Below are 22,411 nucleotides of genomic sequence, written 5' to 3'. Positions count from 1 at the left end.
ACCAATCCCACTTTTCATGATCACCTCTCACTTTACCCATCAGCACTCAAGACTTCCTGCTGATTCCTTCTTAACGGAGCATATATAATACACATTAAATAGACCATGACTTTTTGTCAGCTTGCTGTTGAAGAGGAGTTTCTTCTAAGTGTCTGCACTCATTAGCTTAAAATATTTTTGATCTAAAGGCACCAGCACCAACTCAGACATATGGAATATGAAGTGTATATGTATGAATATGAAAATGTTAGCTGAGAAAGGGCGTTTGAAATCCTAAATACAATCTTAGTTTAGTAATCAGAAGTGAATGTTATGCAGGTGTTATTGAATGGCATTGGTATTTAACTGTGAGTTGATTGGCCAATACAAGATTGACCTTTGTCATTTGATGTAAACTCAATCATTGCAAAGAGTGTTTGTGTGCGCCTCGCTTTTATCCACCAAACGCTTCAAAACTTCGTAGTAATTGAAAAAGGTACAAAACTTGATTCATAGCTGTTTATGTACAACATTCAAGGCTAAGCACAGATAGCTAATGATAGAGGCACATTTTTTAGATTTGACAGTCCTGTCATACATACCTGTATAGCTACTATTCATGTCAGGGAGGTCCTCGTCGTCCTCCTGTGGCTGTTCTCCAGGCACTATTCCAGCATTGTGCATGTCATTGTAGGACTTGGTGCGTCGGGGCGTGGAGTCTTGCGAGCCTGGCAGGCTACCACTGAGCCCGTCTGGTCGTGGGGCATCACCGCCGCTGCTATTGGTAATCACTTTGCCACCAGGGGGCTGCAACGGCGGCTTGGGTGTCCCATAATAGTTTCCTAGGCAACAAAAGACAGGAGGAAAATAGCGAGATTAAAAAAAAAAAAATGGAAAAATAGCAAAAATAAGGGTAATTTAGTAAGAAGAGCATGATGCAGATGGCATGTCCTGTCTAGAACGCAAAGGGATTCAAAAGAACTAGACATGGCAACGACACGCACCGAACTTGCAAAGGGCACACTGCTTTACTCTTGGTAAATGAGGAAAAAAAAGATGCACGTTATGAACCAAACGGAACACACGCGGACCGAACCGAACGGTTGGGACTGTTTTCAAAAAACATTTACACCCCTAGTGCAGAGAAACACACACACAAAAAATTGCTGATATAAATACACTCTATTGTAAGTAATCGCTCACCCATCCAAATAATCGGGATTGAAATCAGAGTGTTCCAATCACTACCATGGCCAAAGGTGTATAAAATCATGACCTAGGCAAGCAGTCTGCTTTTACAAAAATTTGTGAAACAATGGGTTGCTCTCAAGAGCTCAGTGAATTCCAGCGTGGAACTGTGATAGGATGCCATCTGTGCAACAATTCCAGTCGTGAAATTTCCTGTCAACTGTATGATAAGAATGTGGAAGCGTTTAGGAACGACAGCAACTCAGCCACAAAATGGTAGGCCACGTAAACTGACGGAGCGTGTTCAGTGAATGCTGATGCGCATACTGCGAAGAGGTCGCAAACATTCTGCCGAGTCCATCGCTACAGACCTCCAAACGTCATGTGACCTTCAGATTAGCTCAAGAACAGTGCACAGAACTTCATGGAATGGGTTTCCATGGCCGAGCATCTTGGTGGAGGGGGGATTCTGGCGAAAGGAACTCTGAATACTTCAGCATACCAAGAGATTTTGGACAATTCCATGCTCCCAACTTTATGTTTTTTTTTTTTAAGTTTTCTGTTCCAACATGACTGTGCACCAGTGCAAAAAAGCAAGGTCCATAAAGACATGGATGACAGAGTCTGATGTGGATGAACTTGATTGGCCTACACAAAGTCCTGACCTCAACCCGATAGAACACCTTTGGGATGAATTAGAACGGGGACTGAGAGCCAGGCCTTCTCGTCCAACATCAGTGTGTGACCTCACAAATGCGCTTCTGGACAAACATTCCAATACACACATTCCTAAACGTTGTGGACAGCCATCCCAGAAGAGTTGAAGCTGTTATAGCTGTAAAGGATGGACCGACGTCATATTGAACTCTATGGATTAGGAATGGGATGTCACTTAAATTCATATGCGAGTCAAAGCAGGTGAGCGAATACTACTGGTAATATAGTGTATTTGAAATGTACTTTCGACCTTGAAGGCTTCTCCTCCTCCTCAGTTGTGGATGGACCTGTCGTGTGTGCCTACTGTGTAGCTGTTGTATTATTTTCTCTGTAGGCATTTTCTCTTAATTTACTCGCTAATTTGCTGTTCTCAGATGGTTATTCTTCGCCGTGATGTGGTTCAGACTTCTGATGAGTGTACTGTACCACCTAACCACTTATTCTGGTGTTTCGCTGTACTACATTTCATGTTAGCTTAGTGGTTAGCAGGGCTTCTCAATCGTCTCGTTGTCCCCTGTTGGTCAGCGTGTCACATGCAGCTCCTCCTCGTCTGTCCCTCATCCTTTAGTTATTTAGAGATCACGATACTTTTCAGAAGTGTATCTTATTTACCACCATAGAGGCGGGGATTAGTGACTTAGGGGAGCCATAGCTCATGCAGCTCAAGTTAGCACCTAACTTTCCCATAGTAGTTCCTGAGGAGCGGCGACTGTTTGATGTGGCTGCACCACTTTTTTGGACGGCTTTTTTCCTGCTTCGAACTGTTTAAAATGGTGCTGGCAGCTCCGTGGCCATACGTGTTGAAGTTGTTTTCACACTGATGCACATACAGTACAATACCAGCGTTATTTTGTAGTTTTATCAAATTAGGGAGAAGTCCCAACCTTTAGATCAGTGATTCTCAACTGGTGGGTCGCTGAGCCATTTTGAATGGGTAGTGGACAGCTAGTTTAAAAAAATAAATAAATAAACAGATTTTTTTCGGTATAGTACAGAGGCGCACCAAGTTCCCACATGGAACATAGTAGGAGATTGACAAGATACGCTACTTCCTTGCTCTCTAGCCACTAGTTTACTCTGTAAATAAATACAGTGCAGCTCAGCCTTTTGTTGGTGGACCTCATGGCAAGCAATATGCCTTTGGCAGTACAGCAAACTAATTTGAAACGGCATTTAAAAGTACAATACAGAAGTGTTTCAAAGGCTATTTGTAAACAAAAAAAATCTTAATCTTTCTATGAAAGTGGGTCACGACTTTGCAACAAGAGTAAAATGCGGGTCCCAAGGTGACCACAGTAGAGAACCACTGATTTAGATGGTCATCATGTAGACTTGCAATGGCACCATAGCCAAGTCGAGTGTGGCATATGGCAGTGACTAATTCATTCAGACACACCCTGTGCTTTTAAGATAAATTTAAGAGAAAAAAAAAACCCTCATTATACTCAATGGTGACTTACATTACTCCTTCATTTACCACAACCCACGGTGTGACACTATATGCAATATCTAACACTATATATTGCATTTACAGTCAATGTAGAATTAAGATAGAGTCCATATTGTCCGCAGGCTGCGTGTGGTCCATGTGATGTAAATATCGTCATACGCCTGTGTGCAAGGTTTCGTGGTTGACCGCTTGCAGCCCAGTTTTTGTGACCGCGGCGATTGACCGCATAGAAAGCACAGTATGCGCCAGAGCAACGAAAAACAACAGGAATGGCACTTGCATTGCCTCGCACTTGTGTGAAGAGATCCGCCGTTATTCCCATCCTTATAATTCAAATTTTAGACTATAAAGATAGCCAGATGGCTCAAAATTCCTGACGTGAACTATTCTGAACAAAAAATACAATAGCGGTTTCTTTTTGCTTTCACTTTTGTGGACCAATGTGCATGCTTGGAACATGTACCGACGAACTCTAAATGTAGTATTAATGGAACCGTGTGCGCAGTCTGCGGACACACAATGCGGAAAATATGAAGTGGCATACATTTGTTTGCATTATTTAATATTCTGCATATACTGTACTTCCTCTATCTACAGTATCCACGTAGGTATGTATTCTTCAAAGGGCTTCCTATTTTATTTAAAAAAAAATTCCACACACTGATGGTTTGCTTAAACTAGAAAATGTTCCCTTGGATCTAGATATAATTCTGAATTTCAATGAACCATCACCACTATTTACTGTAGCTATTAAAATGCACTTGAAGAAAATAAACAAAAAATAGTGCACAGCAATGAATTGTGTTGTTTCTTTTCATTGTTAAGCTACTACAATGTCACACTATTTATGTAGGTGAGGCAGCAAACATAACCCCACCGACACACCCTGCAATATAAATATTAGCAAGATCATGCTTACCACTGCAAAACTCACAATGGAACTGAACCGCTTGATAGAAATGTTAAGTCAAGAAAAGGTTGAAGAAAAAAAGTTTCCACAATTCAAATAAGTTATTTATAAGATTTACCTTCATATGTTCCTATTTCTAACAGGGTTCCACTCTTCTCTAATTCCAGAAAGTCCTGAACTGAAAGGAAGTTGTAGTCCACACCAGGAACTTCTCCTTCACGAGGGGGTCGGGTTGTACCTGGGGATTAAAAGAAGAGAGTGGAAGTAAGCAAACAGGGGGGAAGACTTAGAAAAGCCAAACTTACTGTCACCTCAAAGCCAACTCTAATAAAGAGGAGAGCTGCGTTTTAAAGACCACTGATTTACAGTATACAGTAGTCAGTTCTATCCTCGCTTTACAAAGAAGACAAAGGGAGATTATTCATTCTTTCGAGAGCCACTTTTACACTATTGTTTCAGGCCCTGAATATAGCACCTCTGTTGCACCTGATCATCTTATCTCAAAATAATGCTACATTTTGGCTATGGAAGTTTAGTGTAGTGTATTGCTGACCAAATAAAATCACTGCTAGGGGAGTATGTTGGAGGTGTCTTACAGCAGTGTTTCCGCACCCTTACTGAGCCAAGGCACCCATTTTACATTACAAAAATCTCACGGCACACCACCAAACAAAAATGTCATTGAAAGTATGAATACTGAAATAATGCTCTTCATTTTCTCACAAATTGACTTACTCAGAATGAAATCTGGGCCTGTTTAATTGATCACAAAACTGATATACTCGCAGGAAGCTATGACATTCTGTTCTAAGAATAGCAACAGTGGAAGCAATTTTTTTATGTAGCTTCTGCCATCTAATGGAAGAGCATTTAATTGTTCTACTCATCACTATACCACCTATCTGGCATAGATAGAGGGAAAAAATGGTAATGAATAAATCATTTTCAGATGGCTTAAATTATATTGTATAATCTCTCACAGCAGTCTTTATGATGTTTCACGGCACTCTAGAGAGCCACAACACCATGATTGGGAATCACTGTATTACAGTACATAAATGTTGCACAATGTCTGTTTACATTGTTCCTTTGCACTGACTCAGAATGTGAAGCAGCAACGTAGTACTCCAATGAAGGTGTTACATTCGCCATATGTGATGTGGTGCGTGTACAGTTTGGCATGTAAATAGTGAGACCTGGCATTTGCCTTTGACAACTGCTGGCCAGCGTGGTGTCAATGGTAAACACGTTTACAGCTATGCCAGCTCAGAAAACAACGCAAACCAAACTAGTGGTAATATCTTCCCCCATCTTTCTATTGGCCTCTTTAAGTGCCATGTAGCACTTTCCCAAATTTGCTTTGCAAAGCTGGATTCTCCTTTTAATTCAATTTCTGTCAATAGTTAATACATATAAATAAGAATGCAGATAAGACTGCTCCAACCTCTGATTAAGCAGTCTAATCTCACAATCACTCTGTTCCAAGTAGGTTGGTAATAAACTGGTTAATATAGATGTGTGGAGACTCTGAGAAACCCTCCCAAAGCAGCCATGTTCATGACACAAGTGATTAATCACAGATGTGTGGACGCAAACTTTACATTAAGCTGAAGCACGCAGGGGTTTTCCGAATCTTTCACATGCAGCAATTCCCTCACACCTTTGCCTCAATTAGATTCCTTTTTATATTCAGTATTTGCTTAAGGCGACTGTGCAGAAAGTTCTATTGAAAAGGGGAGTACACACAGAGGGATAGCTTCGGAAATTTGCAACGGTTAATATATTCACACTTACAAAATCAACTTTGTGACAAAATTTATAACGGTAAGGCCCCCTAGGAGATTTGAGCTGGAAAAAAATATATACTAATTCAATGCCACACACTACAGATTAAAGAAAACTAAACAGGAAGTGGAATTGTGACCAGCGTTAAAATAAGATTAAAAAAAAAAGTGGAACCTTGGCTTAAACCCAGGAGGTTAGACACTGTCATCTCTATAGACTTAATTAATTCAATGCCCCCCACAAAAGCGCCTTTGACCAAGCTGTTAAATGGGGAGTAGCGGAAAGATAGGTTGGGAGTCGTGAGAGCAATGCATAGAGAGACTCCTGCTGAGATGGGCTTTGATGTGTCTGAAAAAAGTCTTCAGAAAAGGTACATTTCAAAATAAGGAAGAATTTGACAGGCAAAAGATTTTTACTTTGCAATTTTAGGCTAGGGATAAAGTGAACAACACCTCACCACTATGTAATCCCTGTAACAAAAGAAAGACGTAGCAGAAAGTTGCGCCACTTAGGCATGGAGGTCATGACAGTCTGTATAAGTGGGACAAACTCACAAATGAAGTACACTGCAGCAGAAGCAGTATTAGATCCTTTTGCTGGTAATGATACATTTCTTTAAAAAAAATAACACTGCATGACCCAAGGCTCCTGTTCATGGTGGTGATGTAAAATATCAGTGTAAAACAAAGTAAAGTGTCATTCTGTCCTTACGTCCTCTTTCAGCAGATGACAAGATACCATCTCAGGAAGGGTGTTTACAATCAACTGCCTCATTTAAGGTTTGGTATGTGGTAAACAAAGCTGAAATGTTGGCTTTTGTACACAGTTTGATTTTGCTGCTTCAATTTGCACCCAAAAAAATTACAGTGACTACTGTTTTTTTTTTTTACATTATTGTTCAATAAGGTGGAAGTATGTTCATTTACAACTGACTTGTTTGTGGATTTGTAACTTTAACATCATCGCTAACATGGGTGGGTGGCATTAAAAACATTTGCATTTCAAAGGGTGGATCAGAGAATCCAGTAGTGAGATATTAGATGTCATGCTGTGGCTGAAGTTCTGAACCACCAATGGTTCATCAAAATACACTCAACATGAACAACATGACCAGTCAGTATGATGCATGCAGTTGTAGACCAATGCAAACAATTAGTCTACAACAATAAACATATTCATTCCTGCTTCTCCAGCATCACAAGGAAGTTTACTTCAGCTGACCTTAGGTAAAGAGGCTGGGTATACCATGCATTTCTCCATCTATCACAGGTGTCACAGTATTAAAACAAACCATTTGCCCCATGGGCGAATTAAAGTCTTTAGTTAACCTATTCGACTGTACATTACAGTGTACCAGGCTAAAAAAAACATAGAAGCAGAGAACATGCATACTATTCCATGTTCTCCCGTGGCTTCACCACTACCTTTTTGATTCCATGCTTAGAAATATAAAATATTTAGAAGCATGACTTAAAGGCTTGATCCCCAAGAGAAAACAAATGATGCATAAATGACAAATGAGAGAGAGGGATGGGAGGTTGGACAGGAAATTGAGCAAATACCTGTACATATAAACCAAGCATGCCTGAAAAAAAAATACATTATACATTTCCTCTATCCTAATGGCTCCCCCTTGAGATACATGAAGACAACTTTTATCCCTATGCAGTCCACCAAACAGCTAAATGTGTGTCCAAACACATGCCAAACATGCATGCAAAGTTGATTGTGTATTCTTATTAGCAGCTCTTGCACACATACAACTTTCGCTAAACTTGACTGCTCATGAGAGGAGTAATTAAGTTTGACCATATAATAGCAATGTTGCAGGGCAGTCACATCATTGTATAAAAGTTGAAAACAACATTTTCCCCATTTTTCCATTACGAGCAAGACAACAACTGGTGTGATTTCAAACTTTCAAATGCTTTAATTTCACAGTGAGGCCTCAATACTTTTTTAGTTTGACAATAATGAAAAGTTGAGACTGGACTATCCCTTGGAGTGAGTAGAAAAAAAGTGAGCTGGCGAAACAAAAACATAATTCAGATCAATGCTTTCAATTTGATTTTAAAACACAATAAACATTTGCTGCTCCAAGCATAATCATAAAGCATAACCAAGAAGCCAATTCTCATGATGGATCACAGGCAACATCTGAGACGAGGCCTAAAAAAAAAAATCTACTCTGAATGGCTTTTCTAGGATCCGACTGATACCAGTTTGCACATACTCCAAAATTTCGGTCTGTGGGGTCTCCTACACCTGATGCAACGCCGACTTTAACACTTCTTACATTACTTCTCCCATTCTTCCATAGAAAAAAAAGGAAAAAAACTTTGTCATGATAAAACTGTCTGTATGACCTGACAGTAGAATATTAATAAAATTATCTTTTTAAAAATCATCCCTCTCTGGCTCCATCTAATGCCTCTAACTTAATTTGTATTATTACTGTAAAACTCGGCACGGTCCGGCAGCCTATCAGACACTGTAGAGACAGAAGGTGTGCCTGAAGAGATGTCGATCATTTGCATGGACACACACACACACGCGCGCGCACACACACACACAGGCACACACGGCGCATGTGACATGGCAGTAAGTTCAACGTTAGTGAGGAGCGTGGCTTTAGTCAGAGACACGAGGGTGGGGGGAAGGGAGCAGTGAAATGAGGCTACATTCAAATGTTGCTAGGAGTTTGAAAACCTAAGGACAGTCAAGACTTCTATACCCTCCTAGAGGGTGACTGTACCCTACCTTTCAATACGTGCAACCCTGTATCGTTCTAAAACAGTGACAGCATTAAGATGTGCAATGATGTCATGATTAAGAATATATGTTATTATAATTTGAAACAATATAATTTCACTTGGGTGAATACTGTATTTATTGATTGTAACTTGTAACTAACTTTTATATACTACCATGCAGTATTACATAAATGGTATGATGCAAGTAATGATATCCTCATTTATAGTAGGTCAATAGCAGTGGTGGGTCATTTGAAAGTATTCATTGGTTGCAAAGTACACTGGTCTAGATTTGAACTTTTCCACCTAATGGGATAGCAGGCTCCGTAAAAAAATAAAAACATTTTGGATTCAACTGTCAAGAAATAATTAACTTCTGCTGTTCACATTTTGAAAGTTTAATACCATGAATGACATGAAAAGGCAAACCTTAAGGGCCATGATGAGTAAGGTTGGGCATCGTTTGAATTTGAGCTATTCCGGGCCTTATTCCGGTTCCTCATTTCGATTCCGTTTCCAAACGATTCTCGATTCCCATTCTTTTAGAGGGCTTGGTCAAAAAAATCTGCATGGTTTAAATAAAGGGTGTCCAAATTATGAACACCCATTTTCTTAGCAGGCCGCAGCATAAACTAAAATGAACATTTTACTTCTTCTACTGGTTCTTTATAACCAGTAGCAATGTCAAACCTATGAACTAAAAGGCAATGTGTGTGTAACTAGCCCAATTGACTTCATATTCATTAATTGTTTCAGCTAATTTCAGCATTGTTAAAATTATTTGTGACTGTTTTATCACGCCAAATAGTTTATAAGTGCAAGTTTTAACTTGACTTCCTGTTTAAAGCATGTCGCCTTTTTGTTTTTAACGGTACGCACCGGAACTCAGCATTTTGGCACGAAAGGTAACTTCACACGACATTGGTGAAGACAAAAAAGTAAAACTAGATGGCAAGAAAAAGAATAATGAATGGAACCAAATGCTCTGTAAAATGATACTCTTACCTACCCACCGATGAGACACAAGGTGAGTGTTTGTGATACTGTGAGAGAATCTTCTTTTCCTTTTGGCTTGTCTCGTTAGGGGTCGCCACAGCGCGTCATCCTTTTCCATGTAAGCCTATCTCCTGCATCCTCCTCTCTAACACCACCTGCCCTCATGTCTTCCCTCACGACATCCATCAACCGTCTCTTTGGTCTTCCTCAACCTTTCTTGCCTGGCAGCTCCATCCTCATCATCCTTCTACCAATATACTCACTCGCTCTCCTCTGGACGTGTTCAAACCATCCAAGTCTGCTCTCTCTAACTTTGTCTCCAAAATATCTCTGTTGTCCCTCTGATGAGCTCATTTCTAATTTTATCCAACCTGGTCACTCTTAGAGCGAACCTCAACATTTTCATTCCACCACCTCTGCTTCCTGTTGTCTCTTCACTGGCACTGTCGCTAAGCCGTACATCATGGCTGGCCTAACCACTTTTTTATAAACTTTTCCCTTCATCCTAGCAGAGACTCTTCTGTCACATAACACACCTGACACCTTCCTCCACCCGTTCCAACCTGCTTGGACCCGTTTCTTCACTTACCACACTAATCATTGCTCTGGACTGTTGAGCCCAAGTATTTAAAGTCCTCCACCCTTGCTATCTCTTCTGTCTGTAGCCTCACTCTTCCCCCTCCACCCCTTTTATTCATGCACATATATTCTGTTTTACTTCGGCTAATCTTCATTCATCTCCTTTCCAATGCATGCCTCGATCTTTCTAACTGTTCCTCCACCTGTTCCCTCCTTTCACTATGTCATCTGCAAACATCATGGTCCACGGGGATTCCAGTCTAACCTCATCTGTCAGCCTATCCATTACCACTGCAAACAGGGAGGGGATCAGGGCTGACCCCTGATGCAGTCCCATCTCCACCTTAAACCCCTCTGTCACACCCACAGCACACCTCACCACTGTTCTGCTGCCCTCATATACGTCCTGTATTATTCTAACATACTTCTCTGCCACTTCAGACTTCCACATGCAGTAACACAGTTCCTCTCTGGGTACTCTGTCATAGGCTTTCTCTAGATCCACAAAGACACAATGTAGCTCCTTCTGACCTTTGTACTTCTCCTATCAACATCCTCAAGGCAAATAATGCATCTGCGGTACTCTTTCTAGGCATGAAACCATACTGTTGCTCCCAAATACTCAATTCTGTCCTGAGTCTAGACTCCAATACTCTTTCCCATAACTTCATTGTGTGGCTCATCAACTTTATTCCTCTACAATTCCCACAGCTCTGCACATCACCCTTGTTCTTAAAAATGGGAACCAGCACACTTTTCCTCCATTCCTCAGGCATCTTCTCACCCGCTAGAATTCTGTTGAACAAGCCGGTCAAAAACTCCACAGCCACCTCTCCTGGATGCTTCCATAACTCCCCAGGTATGTCATCAGAACCAATTGCCTTTCCCATTTTTCATCTTCTTTAATGCCTTTCTAACTTACCCTTGTTAATCATTGCCACTTCCTGGTCCACCACACTTGCCTCTTCTACTCTTTCTTTTCTCTCATTTTCCTCATTCATCAACTCCTCAAAGTATTCTTTCCATCTAACCAGCACACTACTTGCACCAGTCAACACATTTCCATCTCTATCCTTAATCAACTTAACCTGCTGCACATCCTTCCCATCTCTATCCCTCTGTCTGGCCAACCTTTATAGATTCTTGTCTCCTTCTTTAGTGTCCAATCTGGCATACATCTCATCATATGCTTCTTGTTTGGCCTTTGCCCTACGCCGCATCTCAATGTATTCCTTTCACCTCTCCCCGGTCCTCTCAGTGTCCCACTTCTTCTTTGCTAACTCTTTCCTTGCATGATTTCCTGTACTGTGAGGTTTTACCACCAATTCTCCTCCTCTCCTTTCCTGGCAGAAGATACACCAAGTACTTTCCTGCCTGTCTCTCTGATCACCTTGGCTGTAGTGTTCCAGTCTTCTGGAAGCTCCTCTTGTCCACCGAGAGCCTGTCTCACCTCTTCCCGAAAACCTGCACAACACTCGTCCTGTCTCAGCTTCCACCACATGGTTCTCTGCTCTGCCTTTGTCTTCCTAATCTTCCTCCCCACCACCAGAGTCATTTTACACACCATCCTATGCTGGCGAGCCACACTCTCCCCTACCACTACCTTACAGTCGGTAACCTCCTTCAGATTAGATCGTCTGCACAAGATGTAATCCACCTGCGAGTTTATACCTCCACTCTTGTAGGTCACCCTGTGTTCCTGTCTCTTCTGGAAAAAAGTGCAAAAAGGATGGAAATGGCTGGAGTGAACAAAGTCTACCACCATCTGTCCCTCCAAGTTCCTTTCCTGTATGCCGTACTTACCCATCTTCCTTTAAAATAACCCCTGCTCCATTTCTATTCCCATCTACACCATGGTAAAATAATTTAAACCCTGCCCCTAAACTTCTAGCCTTACTGCCTGCTGTCATAGTCCCAACATTCAAAGTCCCCACATTCAATTCTAGGCTTCCGCCTAAGAACACGCTTTCCACCTCTCCTTCGTCTTCGACCCACAGTAGCTGAATTTCCACCGGCGCCCTCCAGCTTAACGGTGCTGGGGCGGACGTTGCTAACCCGGGCCACGACCCATCCGGTATGGAATTCTTTCGATGAAGGATCATATTTGTTTGGCAAAGTTTTAAGCTGGATCCCCTTCCTGACGCAAACCTCTGCATTTATCCGGGCTTAGAACCGGCCTACAATTTGCACTGGCTTGTGCCCCCCATAGGGCTGCATTGATACAATTCTAACAATCTTTTTGTGAATTTTGTCCCAATTCAATCTGTTGGTTTGAAGACTAAAATAAACGCTAAAAACGATCAGTGCAAGAGTGCAACCCACCGTTTAGCTTCCTCATTGTTGGCATAGAAGTACTGTCTCACACTCACCCAATTGACTTCACTGAAGTTCCCTCCTCTGCACAATATAATCTTACTCTAAGTGTTGCACTGAGGTGACTGGTCATTAATTTTAAAGTTAAGACACTTTTGTCCGCCGCCGCCGTTGGGCACAAGCTCGTGTTCAAGCACATTCTTCGTTGGTTTTTGCCGCTTCTTCGTTGATTTTCTCCACTTTTATTTTCGGGGTTGGCTTACTAGGCATCGAAACTGGGAAAAAGCAACTATTCTCCTATTTGGCAGTACAGTATATTCTATTAATGGTTCGCCTGTCAAGCTCGAGTGTTGTGTAGGATTGTGAAGCTTATGACTGTAGGACTATACTACTGTACTAGTACTGAGTGTTTGACTCAAACAAGTCGCGTTTATTAAAATTCTCCTTAAAAACGTCATAAACGACAAAGTCTAGTCATGAACAAAGACCTTCAGTGCTTTCCTTCATCAAGCACTGTGTGCGTTGGCACACAAATCCAAGTATCTCATCTATATTTAACGGATGATGGACTATTTTAGGGGAGCGTATGGCCTTTCACTGTACATGTGTGACAGAAGTAAAATTCATTTAAATTGTGAAGGCACAGAATGACTTGACACTATTGGTATTATCAGGATGCCTAAACTACCACAAACCCTAATTTCGATGAAGTTGGGCCGTTGTGTAAAATGTAAATGTAAAAGAGAAAATACAATAATTTGCAAAATCCTTTCAACCTATATTCAATTGAAAATACTACAAAGACAAGCTAGCTAATGTTAAAACGGATGACCATTATTGTTTTTTTTGTTTGGGTTTTTTTCTTCCTAAAATTATTCTCTCATTTTGAATTTGATGCCTGCAACACATTCCAAAAAAACAGGGACAGGGGCAACAAAATACTGGTAAAGTTGAAGAATGCTCAAAAAACACCTGTTTGGAATATTCCACAGGTGAAAAGGTTCATTGGAAATAGATGAGTGTCATGATTGGGTAGAAATGAAGCATTGCCTGAAATGCTCAGTTGTTCACAAGCAAGGATGGGGTGAGATTCACCACTTTTCGGTCTGTACTACCGAGTACCAATTCGCGGAAAATCAAACGGTACCTAAGATCGTCCTTGTCACTGTTTGCGCAGCAGGAGTGGAAGACTTAGCCAATTTCCATGGCGCACTTGAACAGAGCAGTGCTGCACAACATATATATACATATATTCTGGACAGGGAAGACAGATGGTTTGAAAGAGGGGTGAGAGAGGCCAGAAAAACTACCGCTTAACAGAGGAGGGGACTTACGACCTCTCTCACTTACAATGCAAGTAAGTCCATTCCAAAGAAACTGCCACCAACAAATAGCAAGGCCTTCTTGACCGTAAATCCACGACCACTTTACAAATTAATGTAATATCAAGGATGGAGTCTCCACCCAACAACTCCGGTGGACTGACAATGGCTTCTCGGCCAGATGGCTTAACAGCTCTTACCTTTTGTTGCCTTCCAAATGAAAGATACCATACGTAGTGTGGGGCATAAATAGTTGAGTTTTCCATACAAACATTGCCTAGTGCGTCCTAACTAAGCCTTGTTGCATGAATTGATGAAGCCTGCTCGGATTAGAGGCGAAACAATATCTAAGACAAACAGAACAGTCCAGTTGCGATTGATTCAATGCCCTTGAGAATGAAATGACCTGGATGAATGAGTATAGTCTCAGGCAACTTTATTTTTACTCAACCTCTTGTGGTCATTTGTTTTAAAACAGGGAAGGTTTTTGATATATTCGTCAAAGTTTATACATTGAAAATCAAATGTGAAATTGATCAATGTTGGGATTTTATTATTGAACAAATTATTTATTACCACATAAACACGCACAAAAGTACCAAAAATTGGTACCATTAAGTACCGCTGGGAAAAAAAAAAAGAAAAAAAAAGAAAATTGATTAACTCAGCTAAGTCGACTTAAAAAACTGGTTAACAAAACTTCTGCCTCTGCAGGACGAGGAGAAAAAAAAAAAAAAAAAAAAAAAAAGGTTTTCGCCGCCGTAACGCATGTTTCACCCGGACATTTATTGCAACTGGACAGTGTTGGGCCAATGATAAACATTGCCAAAAACGACAAAGGAGCGTCTTTAAGTAATTTTTAAGACACTGTTAGATGTGAAATGTGCATAAGTATGAGTGAGCTGAATTGTGTTTATTTGACCTAAAATGGTAATCATGAAATGCTAATCACGATTGCTAACTGTTTAGCATTTCACATGTTGCAGTCTCAAATTCTGTACACTAAATTTATACCATACAAGGGTTAAGAGTTGAAGTCCATCCCTCATAAATGAGTAAAAAATGCATGCAAATTGTGTTTCTTTAAAAAATATATATTATAATAGTGGGGGGCGATTATTATTCCATTACTCGATCAATAATCAATAGGAGAATCGATTCTAAAAAAAAATGTATAGTGACAGTCCTACCCATCCTTATGTAACATAGTGGTAAACATGTCCCTGGCCCCAGGTTTTTTGGAAAGTGTTGCAGGCATCAAATTCAAAACGAGTGAATATTTGCAAAAGAAAAAAGTTTATCAGTTTGAACATTAACTATCTTGTCTGTGTAGTGTATTCAATTGAATATAGGTTGAAAAGGATATGCAAATCATTGTATTATGTTTTTATTTGTTTTACACAACATTCCAACTTCTTTGGAATAGGGGTTTGTACATTGTCTAACTGAGGCACAGAAAATTCTCAGTAAAATAAGGTAAATTATATCCACTTCCAATAGGTCCGAAAAAAGTTGTGACTGCGTTTAAACTAAAAGCAAGGGAGAATGCATCGATTTTAGAGTTGTTCAAACAAAATAGTGCCAATGGAAGGAAGCTGTTCATTTATGCATACAACCAGAACCCAGGTTCTGAAAATAATTGTTTTTATATATATATATATATATATATATATGTTTTCCCTTAATTACGTAAATATACCCAAAGCAGAAAGGCCCTAGGCCCTCAGGCATGGCCTTGCAATTTAGCTATGACCTACATTTAATCTTATCCTGAAGGTCAATGTTGGCCATGACTTCTAAGGACAATGTTGGATTCATGGCTGGGTACTGAGATGTTTTGCCTGATAACCTCATTGGAGCCTGGTTGAAATTGTAAGTCTGCCTCTGTTCCAAGATTGTCTTCTTTTTTAATTTCAAAACATGCGAGGGAACCTGACTCATACACCTTCCTAAAATTAGTTCCAGGCTTCTTCTCCTTTTGCAAACTCCGAAACAGCCACAAGACGTCAGAGAAGGAAGACTAACCATATCCAGATGTTGGTAATCCAAAAGTAAATAGAGCTCCAGGTCAGTGTGTCCAAACATTTTTGAATTCGATGACAACATGGAGCAAGAAAAGTAAAAGCCGACTCTTAAAAATATTTCCTTTTAAATAAAACAGATCAGATGAAAAAACATGCTCCAACATCTTGATGTGAATTCATTTCGTCATGGATTTAAAAAAAAAATAAAAAATAATAATCCCTAAATGACTGATACTGGGGAGGAAACCTGGGTCGTAACATTACTCTATTTACTGATAAAACTGAGGACCTCACCATAACCCTAAGGCTCCCAAGCCAATTGAGTATTAATGGCTGATTGATAACTCCACCCAAAGTAGGGTTTGTCAGTAGCGCACACAAACATCTGAGGGTGACGTGATGAAGTCAATTATAGTTACCTTGAAAAACTGACTAGAACAACGCCAAACTCATCCAACCATGCCTTAGTTTAAGGCAAAGACCCTTGCCCAAACTGTTCCCACAAAGTTGGGAAGATTGAATTGTCCAACATATCTTGGTAAATTGAAGAATGAAGATTCATTGGCAAGTGAGGGCTATAGCTCAATCCTGACAATGAATTGTCTCTCGATTCTTAAATCCAAAATCTTTAGTTTATCTACAACACAAAGACTTTCCATAACAATGCACACAAATACAGACTTTTTAACCTGACCGAGTACGTTTTTAATACTATTCTTAAAAGGAGAGGGTTCATCTTTTGTACCCCTATGTATCATATCGTAATTATTTGGTATGACAGTACGGTATAAAACTCTTAGACCTCCATTAGATGTCTTAATGCAAATGTCAAAGCTTATATATAACTTCAATGCCACTATGTAAAGTGCTGGCCTCCACCTAGTGCTATGTTGGTAATCCAAAAGTAAATAGAGATCCAGGTCAGTGCGTCCAAACATTCTTGAATTCGATGACAATATGGAGCAAGAAAAGTAAAAGCCGACTCTTAAAAAGATTTCCTTTTAAATACAACAGATCAGATGAAAAGACATTGTCAAAACAAATTGTCTTGCATTAAAGTTTATTGCAATTTGGGGGGGATTACTGTCTATTGACCCGTTGTTTTTTTTTTTTTTTTTTGTTTTTTTTTACTGTTTAATTATTAAACAAAAACAAATAATTAAGCCATATCACGAGACAGTGATATACACGCAAACCTTTTTGAAACTAAGAGCTATCGTAATTTCTTGTGTATAAATGCGCATTTTTTCCACCAAAAATAGTCAAAAGCCAATAGTGCCCATTATACATAGGTATCCATCCATCCATTTTCTGTTCCGCTTATGCTCACTCGGGTCGCAGGCGTGCTGGAGCCTATTCCATCTATATTTGGGCGGGAGGCGGGGTACACCTTGAACTGGTCGCTAGCCTATTGCAGAGCACTTATAAACAAACAACACACACTGATCTTGGACAAAAAGGCCTGGCTCTCAGTCTCCGCTCTAATTCATCCTAAAGGTGTTCTATCGGGTTAAGGTCAGGACTTTGTGTAGGCCAATCAAGTTCATCCACACCAGACTGTCTCATCCATGTCTTTATAGACCTTGCTTTTGTGCACTGGTGCACAGTCATGTTGGAAGAGAAAATGGTTCCCATAAAGTTGGGAGCATGGAATTGTCCAAAATCTCTTGGTATGTTGAACGATTCAGAGTTCCTTTCACTGGAACTAAGGGACAAAGCCCAACTGCTGAAAAACAACCCCACATCATAATCCCCCCTCCACCAAACTTTACATTTAGCACAATGCAGTCAGACAAGTACCATTCTCCTGGCAACCGCCAAAACCACACTCGTCCATCTGATTGTTTTGGGAAATTGGTTTAGTATTTTTTTTAGTGTAACCTGCTAACTGTATGAATACTATAATTTACTGGCTTTAAAGGTTTCATTATAGAAACAAAGCTAGTGTTGGTCTAAGATTTTTGTCCAGTACTGTATCATCAGCCTAACTAACTGTCAGTTAGAAAAATTGAAAGAAATTAAATAACGTCACCACCATGATTAAAAGGTAGGTCATTATACGAAATGTGTTTGGCAATGATTCATAATCATACTTGTTCTATAAATAGATGGCTCTCTTCTTATTCAGCTTGTGTGCAGGCTTGCAGGTCATTCAGGACACAACTTATTTCAAAGGGTGCATTTTAAGTAGTTTGAGATATGGATGACGGCGCTTATAATTTGCAATAATATTTGAGATACAGAACATAAATGATAAAGTGCACATAAATAAAATGTATGTGCAAAGTTATAAAAGGAACTGTTATTTATAACCCGAGCTTGAGTAAATATTTTAAGGAACAACACAGACTGGTACAGGGCTTGACTCCGTACTGTTGATGTGCTTTTTTTGGGGGGCTTCTTTAAAAATAAGTTGCAATTACACTAAATGAAATTATTTCAACCTAATAACTACATGGCTATAATGTCATAATTCACCGATCCGATCAATGATGTCATTGATCGGCTCCGCAAAAGACATTTACATCATGCACAGTAAATTTGAATCCAAAAGCTAGTTTATTTTTAACCTTGTCACGCGTCTTTTGACATAGTATTAGAAATATCTGACAGACAATAAAGTCATAAAAAAAAAAATAATAATAAAGTTATTAAAAAAAAAAAAAAAAAAAAAAAAAAAAAAAGTCGGCAGTGTGGAACAGACAAGACGTAATGTCCGAATCAGACTACAAGACAAATTTGCTCTTTCACGGTTGCACTATTTCAGACTACTGCAATAAAATCTTGTATTCCGATACCACCGCATCCCGTTTTTTATGCTCATTGGGGTTTATCTTGTCAACTCAAATACGACCGGATACACTCGTTACCGTTGCGACGACAACAAGAGTGGAGCGCGCCGACTTTGTATTATAAGGACAAAATGGGGAAAACCTGTGTTGGTGGTCACCAGTGCACAGGACAGGAGAGGACGTTCGTTTAAGGCTTGCTTGAGGTATGTTCCCGTACTTTGAATACGATACGGCTCGCAAGCAGGCAACAAAACGTTATGTAGCCTACCAAGCTAGTGGCACCACAAACGGTTGGACGTAAACATGCCGCCGTTCTGTCAAATCATGTTCTAAAGTTTCGTGTTGGTAAAGTAATTTCATTAAAAATATAGTAATTTAATTACAGTAAGTTAGCACCCATTATTTTTGTCATGTAATGTTGGTTTGACCTGACTGATTAGAATACACGATCTGACTAGAGCAGTGATTGCCAACCTTTATGTAGCCAAGGAACATATTTTACAATTGAAAAATCTCACGGAACACCAACAAAAAAAAATTTCACAAAATGTGGCTGAATTAATTACTGTATGTTCTTTCTGCCATCTAATAGAAGACCATTTATCATTTGTTCCGTCTGTCATGATGCCTCACTGGCATAAATAGATGAACAAAGATACATTATTTATTGTAAACATAATTTTTTGAGCAACTGCAAATAGTGCAGTGTGGCGAGACTTTTGTATTGGTCAATCTGTTGTTGACCAATACTGGCCATTCATGCCAGAGTAGCATCTGCTCCATTTGCACACTGATTGAGGAGTATCTGCATCTTTTGTTGCAAAATTGTCAAAAAAAAAAAATTATTGCTCAGTGACTGGTTTTTGTCAATGTCTTTATGTCTCAAAAGTTGTCGTCGTACTAGAGCGGCTCCAACTATCGGAGACAAATTCATTGTGTGTTTTTGGACATACTTGGCAAATAAAGATGATTCTGATCTGATCTGATTCTGATTAAGTACACAAGTATATACAGTAAATGAACAGGTCATTTAAATAGACACATTCCTCCATCTTGTGATCGGATCGGTGATCGTTTTTTTTCAACTCGCTGATCGGCCCCAAAAATCCTGATCGTGTAAAGCCTAATTTAAATAAAATAAAATAAGATATTTATAAAGACGAATGCAAAATAAACCCATTAAGGTGTTCTCTATGTCTCAACACAGGCAGAGTTTATCATAATTTTGGATTGAGGTGGCATCAGTCTACGAAGATTTTGGGGTGGGGTGGGAATACAACATTCAGGACTGATCCTTCACTATATTCCACTGCAAGTAGGTGAGCACATTTGTGTCAAATCCTTTCGTGAAATCCTTATATAGTATCTGACACAGGCTGTAAAGCAATGTACTTCAATAAAGCAAACGCAATCATCCATCCATCCATCCATTTTCTGAGCCGCTTCTCCTCACTGGGGTCGCGGGAGTGCTGGAGCCTATTCCAGCTATCATCGGACAGGAGGCGGGGTACACCCTGAACTGGTTGCCAGCCAATCGCAGGGCACATACAAACAAACAACCATTCGCTCTCACAGTCACACCTACGGGCAATTTAGAGTCGTCAATTAACCTAGCATGCATGTTTTGGGGATGTGGGAGGAAACCGGAGTGCCCGGAGAAACCCACGTAGGCACGGGGAGAACATGCAAACTCCACACAGGCGGGGCCGGGGATTGAACCCCGGTCCTCAGAACTGTGAGTCAGACGCTCTAACCAGTCGGTCACCGTGCCGCCCAAAAGCAATCATAATTTTAAAATATATTAGAAAAAAATGTTTCCATCTTATGACAAAAAATATCTGATTTTGAACTGTAAATGTGGCTGGTGTATGTTTATCAAAGTCAGTCTTACATATAAGGTGATGTCATGTCTAATGTCATTATAGCTGGAAGAGGAGAGAAATGCTGAAAGAGTGAGGAAGATTGATCTGCCTTAAAAATAGGAAAACCGAAACAGCTTTTACAGAAGCAATTCTCTAAATAACCATCATAAATATGCTCCACTGATAAGATTTTTTTCAACATTTTCAGGGAGAACACAGAGGAATGGAGACATAAATGTACACACTAATGGTATATACATGTGGAAGGCCAGCAGACTGTCATCATTTTCCAAAGCCAAAACAGATTTTGGCCACAGCTAGTCTGGCAGTTTTTTTTTTTTTTTTTTGCGAGACACATGCACGCACATACCCTGGATGACAAGCTGACTGGGGTTTGTTTGCTCGGCAGGGGGATGGAGCCATCTGTTACAATAAAGGGTTAATCCAAGCAAAATTACAGGCCACAAAATCCAACATTTTCCAGTCTTCACATGGCCTTGCTTGTTTTATTTGGAGTCAGGAAGTGGGGGGTACACACCATCAACATCAAACCTTACAGCTGCCTTAACCCTCCCACCTGATATTGCAAAACCCTCACGAGATCTCCCCTCATGGTGGTTGCAGAGAATTAAATGTCAAAGTGGCTTCAGCTTTTTGGTGATTGGTGCAGACGCCTTTCATTTAGGACGGAGTGTTTTGAGTCGGGGGAGGGTGTTTTCACTGCTCCGTCTGTCTGAAAGGCTCGCAATGATGAGATGATGCATTCACACACAACCACCGATCAGGGATCAAAACAGGCCTTTCTCTGGACTATTTTCCCTCATTTTCCTCTTCCCAGGCAATGATTCAGATACAAGATGAATAAGGGCCTAGTCTGAGACTAGGGAAAGAGAAGGAGGATGAAAAATTAGACAAAATAAACCTGAAGGGCCAGTAGTGTAGAGTCAAGCTAAATCAGACAGAAAGCTGCCTAAAAATTCTCCCGTCAACATGAACACATGGCCTTTGTCTTATGATTGCACCCAGTAAAAAAACACCGTGGGCTAGGGACTACCTACAGCAACATGGAAATGGAAAAGAAAGGCTCTAAAATGATCCATTTAGAGGGGCGGGGAGGGAGTGGGGATGGACGGATAGAGACGGGGAGGGGGAGGTCATGCAGGCAAAAGACAGAGGGAAAAAAGAGAATAAAAGAGAATAAAAAGAAGAGAGGAGGTTGAAGGAGAAGAAACACTCCAAGACAGACAAATGTACAGATGCTGTTATTGCTTTCAATAACACAAACCATGTCAATGGACCACATTTAACACAGCCTTCACAGAGCTGGAGTAATTCTACTACAAACACATATAATGTACACACACATGTGGGAAGTGACACTTTATTCACAGGCATATCTACCTGTGAGACACTCAAAGACAGACAATACCTGAGAGAGACAGACAAGCTTCACTTTGACCACAAAACATCAGCCTCCATTACTGACAGCAATGTGCCGCCGTCTCCGCCTGCTCACTCCTGATGCCTTCCGCCTGATGCACAGCTATCCTCACTGCCTGCCTCCCCAGCTCTCCGTCCCAACCCCCAACCATAAAATCACAGCATCCCATCTTCAAATCAAGCACAAAGCAACATACCTCAGTCAGTATGCCTCTTTTCCTTCCCCTATTGTCCACAGAGCGTCGACAAGAGACAGAAGGAAAGAAAATCCATTCAGGTGTGGAAGAAACAACGGTGCAGA

General features: G+C 40.3%; 1 protein-coding gene across 3 annotated transcripts in view; it reads right to left on the bottom strand.

Annotated features, from left to right (window-relative positions):
• Positions 1 to 22,411, bottom strand: part of LOC133409151 (membrane-associated guanylate kinase, WW and PDZ domain-containing protein 1-like) — a 152,463-nt gene that overhangs the window by 51,238 nt on the left and 78,814 nt on the right. For all 3 annotated transcript variants that reach the window (XM_061688766.1, XM_061688767.1, XM_061688768.1), the window contains exons 3-4: positions 4,363 to 4,482; positions 582 to 821 (exon numbers count right to left, since the gene is read on the bottom strand). In XM_061688766.1, coding sequence (XP_061544750.1) covers positions 582 to 821; positions 4,363 to 4,482 — 360 coding nt within the window. The remainder of the gene's footprint in view (positions 1 to 581; positions 822 to 4,362; positions 4,483 to 22,411) is intronic.

This window comes from Phycodurus eques, chromosome 10 (assembly GCF_024500275.1).
Source record: "Phycodurus eques isolate BA_2022a chromosome 10, UOR_Pequ_1.1, whole genome shotgun sequence".
Classification (NCBI taxonomy): domain Eukaryota; kingdom Metazoa; phylum Chordata; class Actinopteri; order Syngnathiformes; family Syngnathidae; genus Phycodurus; species Phycodurus eques.
Note: the sequence above shows the minus strand (reverse complement) of the source record. Positions and strands in the feature narration are given on the sequence as shown.